The sequence below is a fragment of the Entelurus aequoreus genome, linkage group LG16, assembly GCF_033978785.1.
Source record: "Entelurus aequoreus isolate RoL-2023_Sb linkage group LG16, RoL_Eaeq_v1.1, whole genome shotgun sequence".
NCBI classification, from domain to species: Eukaryota; Metazoa; Chordata; class Actinopteri; order Syngnathiformes; family Syngnathidae; genus Entelurus; species Entelurus aequoreus.
The window spans coordinates 35,808,273-35,816,795 of record NC_084746.1 but is presented as its reverse complement, the minus strand read 5'-3'; the positions used below and the strand labels follow the sequence as shown (position 1 = coordinate 35,816,795).

General features: G+C 38.8%; 1 protein-coding gene across 4 annotated transcripts; it reads right to left on the bottom strand.

The window, feature by feature from the left end:
• Positions 1-956: 956 nt before the first annotated feature.
• Positions 957-6,448, bottom strand: cirbpa (cold inducible RNA binding protein a). Of its 4 annotated transcripts, none has more exons than XR_009821366.1 (7): positions 6,283-6,448; positions 5,535-5,634; positions 4,815-4,921; positions 4,345-4,727; positions 4,097-4,152; positions 1,985-2,072; positions 957-1,106 (listed from the first exon to the last, which is right to left on the bottom strand). XR_009821366.1 is itself a non-coding variant. In XM_062022725.1 (7 exons), exons 2-7 carry the CDS (start codon positions 5,632-5,634, stop codon positions 3,692-3,694), a joined length of 549 nt encoding a protein of 182 aa, XP_061878709.1. In that variant the 5' UTR covers positions 6,283-6,446; the 3' UTR covers positions 2,836-3,691. The 4 variants fall into 4 exon arrangements, 3 of the variants coding, with proteins under 3 accessions (XP_061878709.1, XP_061878710.1, XP_061878708.1); XM_062022725.1 differs by lacking the exons at positions 957-1,106; positions 1,985-2,072 and adding an exon at positions 2,836-3,705 and having other exon boundaries at positions 4,345-4,489; positions 4,601-4,727; positions 6,283-6,446; XM_062022726.1 differs by lacking the exons at positions 957-1,106; positions 1,985-2,072 and adding an exon at positions 2,836-3,705 and having other exon boundaries at positions 4,345-4,489; positions 4,637-4,727; positions 6,283-6,445.
• Between the last annotated feature and the right edge of the window lie 2,075 nt (positions 6,449-8,523).

The window sequence follows — 8,523 nt, the reverse complement described above, 5'->3', positions numbered from 1 at the left end:
ACAAAAAGGGTTACCTAAATCACTTTGTTGTAACAAAGAGATCAATTTAATTCTCCAAGATTTGATTAATTGTAAACCATTAAGCCAATTAGAAATTGTAGGCCTTACTTTTAGACATGTGGAAAAACTTTTGCCTGGAGTATAATGTTGACAAACATTTAAGTTAGTCGTTTATAAAAATACCAAACGTGATCTCTTCTATAGTGAATGTGGACATCTCCACACCTTTGTCTCAGTCAATCTCGGATCTCCTCCCAAAAACACGTACTCTCACATTCCACACACACTGATGATTGACATCCTCTGCAGCTCCACAGATATAACAGCTGTCAACCTCCATGTTACATTTTTTTCAGAAAAATCCTTTGAAGGGTATATTCTATTAATTTTGAATTGTATTTCTTTAATTTGGGGGATAATTGTGTAATATATCTTGTCCTTGTTTTCCTTAGCTCCTTGTTTTCCTAAACTCCAGGATATATTGTCTATGAACTGTGCCCGGAAAAGCCGTACATGTCACATGGCGGCCACGGAATGGCTCCATTGCTTCTAAACTAAATGTATTCCGCAAGCAAACAATCAAATCATCTTTCAGGATCCATGTACATAAGTCCAATTTGCTCAAGTACACAAGGATAGTGGCATGTACATTATCTTTGAAATCAGCGCTAAAATCCATGGAGCCAGCTATCGGTACTGGGGCAAGCTCTTGTACAAAATGAAAAGGGTCAAATTTTGAAATAAAACGTTTTTCAAACACTAATTTGACGATAATGTTGACACGCCTCAATATTTAGTGTGGAATGATGCAGATCAATACAGCAGATTAATTTACAGTTTGTGACTAAATCATTGAGCTGATGTCTAAATTGAACATGATTGGTTAGAACTTGGGTATAAAATAGATTTAAAAATGTATTTAAGTTTTCCATCCCCAATAATGAGATACACTTACAATCAATCAATCTTGAACTTTATTTTCATAACTGCAGTACACCAGCATCTTCACTCAGGTACGTCCATCTTGCAGTTCTGCTTTCAAATGAAACAAGCCACAACTTTGACAGGCAAGTTTCCGCGTAGCAGTTGGCTGCCGCATGCTGGGCCTGAACAACAAATAGAAAGAGATTAGGTGTAATATAAAAAAGCTAGTCATATTGCAAAATACATTTCTGGCTTTAACTAGTCAAGTCTGAACTCCAACTCCTGTATAGAATGTATTTTTCTGCTGGATCTACTCTTAATTTATGCTGCCTTTTGCAGCAGCTATCATATATACTGTAATATTTTTCATATATTGTATTACTATGGTACTTTACCTTTTATCACCTCTTTGTGCCTTTGTAACTGAGCTACTGTGTAGAACTGGATGACCAACAGCTAATTGGGATATTTGACACTTGTGGCATCTTCAGTAAACCATGTCACGATAATAGCTTGAATTGCCAGCAAAAAATGGGATTCTGGGCCTACCCACTTGGCGTGAAGAAGGTTTGACCGAGTGTCAAATATCCCAATTAGCTGTTGGTCATCCAACACCACTTAGCCATAAAGGAAGAAAGGGTTGAAAAGTGGCTAATCATTGAACTCATACACATAAATGTGCGTGTAGTTGACGTGAAGCATTTTGACATCAAAAATAAGTCAATGCTAGAAAGTTAAGACCGGCAGTTTTGGTCGGATATAACAATGTTTACTGACAGTTATCCAAAGTATTGGAGGTTCGTAAAAACTCACTAAAGCTTGCAAAATTAAAAGCCTCAGAATATTCATAAGCCGAAAAAGTATTGCAATAGCTTTAGTATTTTGCACAGTGGGTGTCAAATGGCCAGAAACACTGTGCAGGCTTAAAATAAGTGTACAATAAAGCATAACCCCTGTGCATCCCTATTGATTTTTTTGGTGTGGGACCAATGCTACACTGTATTATTTTAAGATGACACATGACCAAAGCAATGAGCCAGAGGTCATACAGGAAACCTACCTGATGGTTGGTGTCCCAACAGATGCCACTTGGGTGGGAAACCCCTTTTAGCTGTGACAGGATCCATGACCAAGCATCAGAGCTCACCCTAAAGAAAAAGTAGTGTGTTAAGTGTGCACAATTAAAACATTTGTGTCAAAACAAGTCAGAGCATGCAGCACTATTCATGGGTCTGAAACTCACCACTTAAGTGTAAAGAAAGTACAATTTAGAGGTACACAGTGGGGCGTTAACTACTGCGGTGAACTGAAGTGGACAGGTCAGAATATTCCATGACTCAAGAGGACAGAGCTTTTTTTGGTGGTTTTCAAAGTGAACTGATGAGCACTACATTCCAGGGGTTTCAAAACATTTCCTCAGGTATTAAATCAGAAAATTGTCATGTTTGTGGACGACTGGTGAGGCAAGGACTAGAAAGAGCGACTCAACTTGGATCTGGGCATTCATGGAAACAAATGACAACTTTGAAGGATGTGAGCAAAGCAAAAGAGATTTTTACCTCACGTGCATTGATTGGCCTACTCTCTCCACAAATGACCTAGGCAAGAGCAGCTTTCATCTCAGTGGAGCACTTGGAGGACTTGTCGGATTGGCAAGTAGCTGAACTTTGAATGCAATGAGGCATTAACAGGACCAAACACCAGCTATACGTTCCTGGCGCCGTGGCACAACTACAACAGAGTCAGTCGGCGCAATGCGCTACAATCATAGAGCTCATTTTGAAGGGTCAAATTTGGTGCATTTTGGTTTCAAGTTAAATTTGATCACAGCCAATTAGTACTTCAATGTGCACATCAAATTTGTGATCAATTTTCCCCATGCGACACTTTTGAGAGGCAAGAATCAAAGAATATTTTCCACAATCTGTTTAATGGGCTCCATGAAGCCGAACTGACAAAGAAAAAAAGACCATACAAAGAACATAAGTAGTACAAGTCTGTTCCCGATCGAGATTTTACTTTTTGGAAACTAAGTTACATTTTGTTTGGATCACTTGACAAGACTTGTCCATTTATACAGCACATTTAAAAAAATGTAGATGTTAAGCAGAGCACAGAAGATACGTTGGCCTGACTGTTTGCAACCTCATGGACAGCCGGCCACTTCGGGTTTGTAATTCACAAGTCTGAAAGGAAGTCACGCTTTTGGGAAAATTTAACACCGTTTTAATTGTGAAAGGGCATAAAATCCCCTTAAGTCTGTAAGAGCAAATGGATCTTTCCTCAAAGTTAAAACCTGGCAGGAGGTCGGTCAGTGATCAAGAGGGCAAACTTAAGACAAACGGGCCCCATCAAGTTTTAATATAAAAAAAAGACTAAGGACCAGGTAACATGTTCTGGACAAAAAGGCTCACCGCATTTGTGGCAGTGCAAAGAAAAGCCACGGGGAAGGTGTAGTGATCCCCAAATAGGGCTTTGACCTGGTGACACTAATTATGTACTTCAGTTAGGAGGAATCATGTGACCTCCCAGGCAGGGAAAGAAGCTTAATCATTAATATTCCCGTTTAAACATGGATCTCTTGGGTTTGTTTAGAAAAAAAAAGGAATGACCAAAACTCATGGCTACATTCTTTTAAAGATGCTTGAGCTACAACAACAGAACTACAAAACTAAGGGTCAGCAATAACACGTGGACGTTTTTTTCCTTGAGGAGCGCATCTTTGAAAAACAGCCAGCCAAGTGATGATCTTGAATCAGGGAGATGTTTACTCGTTTCCAGCTGAGGATAAGAAGTGGGCACACAGGTAAAGACACTGAAAGTTCCAAACACTGGAGTTTTCACAACATCCCACTCAGACCCTCCCACACCATTGGCACCAAAAAGGGACTCTTGTCAGCTGACTGCGCAATAGCACTGCGAGCGAGCAACTTGTCTTGTCGAATTGTGGGTCGGCCTTGGTACTCCCCCCTCCCCCAATGAAGGACTGAATGGCGATAATTTGGTAACCCACTCAAAGGCGCTTCAAGGAGCAAAGAGGTGTAACAAAGATATGTTGGGGCGGCAACAAGGATTACGCAGTAAAACGTGTATTGAAATTGCACTGATGTTGACGTGGTTGATGTCGGCCCCAACATAAGTCTACACAGCATCAATTCAAAAATATACTTACAATAGCTGTCGTATGTGTCGCGGTATGAGCTGCGGTCGCCATAGCCACCTTGACCTCTGAAAAACAAAAATAAAAAGTTATTTACAATTAAGCGCCACACATTTCAGGAAAAATATGTCGCTCGCACTTGCAAGATACTGCTTGTGCGGAATTTTTTACTGCAGATGAACTTTTAGTAAATTAAATGCATTTGCATAATATACCAGTGCAAAAATCAGTCTGCAAGTATCTCACATGTCATAATATACCTGTTATCTCTGCAGCTGTTGTTGGAATAGCCTCCGCTTCTGTATCCGCCTCCTCCGCCGCTCCCGCCAAAGCTCCTATCTCCGCCGCCGCCAAAGCCTCTATCGTAGCTCCTGTCGTATCCTCGGTCCCCGTTGTAGTTGCTACCTACAAAGACAAACGGTCGCCGCATTAATAATATTGTTTTGAAAATGGGCCGATAGGAAGGAACCATTTGGCAGATCACAAGTGATCTGCCTCTGGAGTAACCTCCCCCACCTCTGCCCCTGGTACTGCCAAATCTTCCTCCCACACCTCGTTGTCCACCGGAGTTGAACCCTCTATTGGAACGTCCTCCTCCTCCCTTTCCGGCTTCATCCACGCGAATGTTTCGGCCATCGATAGTCTGCAGAGGTAGTTCCAGAGGTAGTTCCATCGGTGAAAACCCCTCCATTAACGCTCATTAATTTACATAACCCATTATATCTATTACCTTGCCATTCATGGCCTCCAAGGCATCCTTGGCATCTTCCACATTTTCGTATTTCACAAAGCCGAAACCGCGAGACCTTCCAGTCTCCTTGTCTCTGATCACATCCACTGTTAAAAATCCCCAAAAAAGGGAAAGATTGAGCATTTCTGTTATAGACTATAGATTCTAGGAAAGATATATAAAATAAAGACTAGATTTAGCAAAAAATATACTAGCTGCATGACAATTTTGCCTAAATTAAGATTTGTATATGTAGGAACTAACAGGACTTCCATGACAAATTATTCAATTCAGAAAAAAACTTGCAATTCTTTAATAATTTTATGTTAAATAATCTTAAAATAGTCATTGTGGGGGAAACAAGTCTTATTTAAAAATTTATTTTCCACAATTTCTAGATTTATATACAATAGAAAAATAATGCTAAAAGATTAGACTTCAGGAAAAATTTACAGAATAAAGACTAGATTTAGCGAAAATATAGTAACTGCTGAAATTAGCTGTCTGACAACATAATTTTGCCTAAATTAGAACTTCTAAGGATAATTATTCAAATCTGAATAAAATTTACAATTCTTTACTCATTTTAAGTTAAATAATATTTAAGATTTTCGTCGTGGGGGAAACAATAGAAACACAATACATGTTTAAATTAAGATTAGTCGACTAGAAGTAATTCGATCCTTAAGAAAATACGCCGTTAATTGCTAGCGAGCGTACCTTTTTCAATGGCTCCGTATTTGCCGAAGGCCCCGGCCAACGAATCCTCCGTCGTAGTGAAGTTCAAGCCTCCAACAAACAATTTTCCCTCGTCCGTCATCTGTTAAAAAGGAAACATGTAGAATTTTTCGGAAAAACGTCGACACTTTGAAAAAAAAAAAAATGCGTCACGGCGTACTGCGGGAAACGGCAGGGGGGGGGGGGAGTAGGTCACGAGGTAAAAAAGCAAAATGCCCCCTCAATTTGATGTATTCACGTCATAATATGTCGTGGTGTTGCGAAATGTCGCTGACAATACGTTTAATCGTGCTTTGAAGATTGTAAAAAGGCTTCCATTAACAAAGGCCTCGAGGCCGCAAACGTGGTCTGCTAGTTAGCTCGATGCTAACTAGCAATGGCTTCCTTCTTTCCGGCGCCATTTTAAGTGCGCCGCTTTGTTCCACAGGAATACACCATTTGCAATAGCCCAGCGAAATACAACCAATTTAACCCTACACAACCAATTTAACCCTACACTTAAAAGTGAATTCGTATGCATTTAATTTTCATGCAAAAAAATGTTTAGGAACAAATGGAAAAAAGTTGATTTAACAACACTAACGGCTCAAACATAACAGGCCCCGAAACAAAGCACATAAAAAACGTGTTCGAACATTTCAGTAAAAACACACTAGTTTAAATGTAGACATATTAAAACCTTATAAAGAACAAGAAAATGTATATAAATAATGAACAAAACCACAATTACCTTTTCAATAGTGGGAAGCGCACGACTTGTGAGAGGAGCAGCTGAGGAATGAGATCGACGAGCAATGGCGCAAGCTTTTTACTGGGCTGGCTGGGGGTCACGTGATCTCATTCAGTGATCCTGATTGGCTACTACCTAGCTTTACGACAGTGCTTACTTTACGGTCGTCATGACGCTTTATTCGTTTAATCTGTGAAGGCTAAATAAAACAGGCATCTGTCGTTTCATCCTGGACAATATTCAGAACCAAATGTGTGCTTTGTTTTAAAGATGTGCTATTTGGATGTACACAGTATGAAAAAAAATTTGAAAAGGGATTTTACCTTTGAAACCTCATTTATACTATTGGCTAAGTTTGATATTCAGAAATGTAAGTTTCTCAATACCCGACCTGTTTTTTGTGCCTTTATAAAAGGACTAGAACTCTACTTTAAAACGCGTTCTACCTCCAACAACCAAAAAGATGTGTGCTCCAAATTTGGACTATTTACGGAACTTGTGTGAGCCTATGGCTTTACATTTTGTTACATATATAAATTTAGCATTCTATTTTAGTTACTTTATTGAGTTTACAACCACCTGGTGCTGTTTTGTACTGTACTATTTCTGTACTTGTTTTGATTATTATTTATTTGCTTGTTGCATATTGTAAATAAAGGTTTACAAAACAAAAGGCTAAATAAAACATACTCACGGTGCTACATAGCAACGCTAAAGAACAAATAAGGCAATAAAAACTCAAATGTATCGCTTGTTCACATTTTTTAATCGCACAGCACTATAGTTAGCGCCACACCGTAAATAGTAGGTAGCGCTTGTGCCAAAATGCAAAACTAATTTCACCCAAATTATCTCGCTTTAAACGCTGCTTTGTTCGTTTAATAATGTGTGTTTTCATGAATCTGCTCCGAGTATTACGTTCTCTGTTATAATACTTCCGTTTGTAGGCCGTGGAGAATAGCTCCCCGCTCTTTGTGTAGCACAACACATGACGTCACTTTTCAACTTCAAAATGGCCGTTTGCTATTGCATGGAATGCAGACTCATGACTGCAGCCGCTCAACTGGAGGGAAGATCTGATTTTTGGCCAAGTATGCTCTAGCACACAAGGAGTTTGACCTGGTAGACTACGAACGAGCCCTTTATTCATGGCAACGCAGCAATCACATGGTGTTCAAGTTAAAAGGGCATATAAACTATAAGACAAATGAGATCTGAGTGGGAAAATAACATCTTGTTTATCTTGAGGTTTTTGCAACATTAAATTAGGAGACAATACAGGTTAATACAAATAATAACAGAATACATTCACAAATTAAAAAGATGGTTTGACAAAAACAGACTATCTCTGAATCTCAGTGAAACTAAAATAATGCTATTTGGTAACGGTAGAAGAGAAAGTCAAACACAAATACAAATTGACAGAATAGAAATTGAAAGAGTAAATGAGACCACATTTCTAGGTATAATGATTGATGATCAATTGAACTGGAAATCTCATGTAAAAAATATACAAAATAAAGTAGCAAGAAACAAGTCAATAATGAATAAAGCTAAACATGTTCTAGACCAAAAAATCACTCCATATTGTCTACTGCTCGCTAGTGTTACCATATCTGAGTTATTGTGTAGAAATATGGGAAAATATCTACAAAAGTACACTTAATTAATTAACGGTGTTACAAAAAAGAATAATACATAATGTTGGATAAAGAAAACATACAAAACCTTTATTCATTGAGTCAAAAATACTGAAATTCCACGGCATAGTGAATTTGCAAACAGCTAAAATCATACACAAAGCAAACTATAATCTGCTACCCAAGAATATACAACAATTCTTCTCTACAAAAGACTAGAAATAAAATCTTAGATACAAATGTAATTTAAAACATTTGTACGCACATACAACACTTAAGACCTTCAGTATATCAGTATGTGGAATTAAATGATGGAATGGATTAAGTGAAGTGAATTACGTTTATATAGCGCTTTTTCTCAAGTGACTCAAAGCGCTTTACATTGTGAAACCCAATATCTAAGTTACATTTAAACCAGTGTGGGTGGCACTGGGAGCAGGTGGGTAAAGTGTCTTGCCCAAGGACACAACGGCAGTGACTAGGATGGCGGAAGCGGGGATCGAACCTGCAACCCTCAAGTTGCTGGCACGGCCGCTCTACCAACCGAGCTATACCGCCCAAATAAAATAAAACCATGTACTCATATGATCCACTTCAAGAA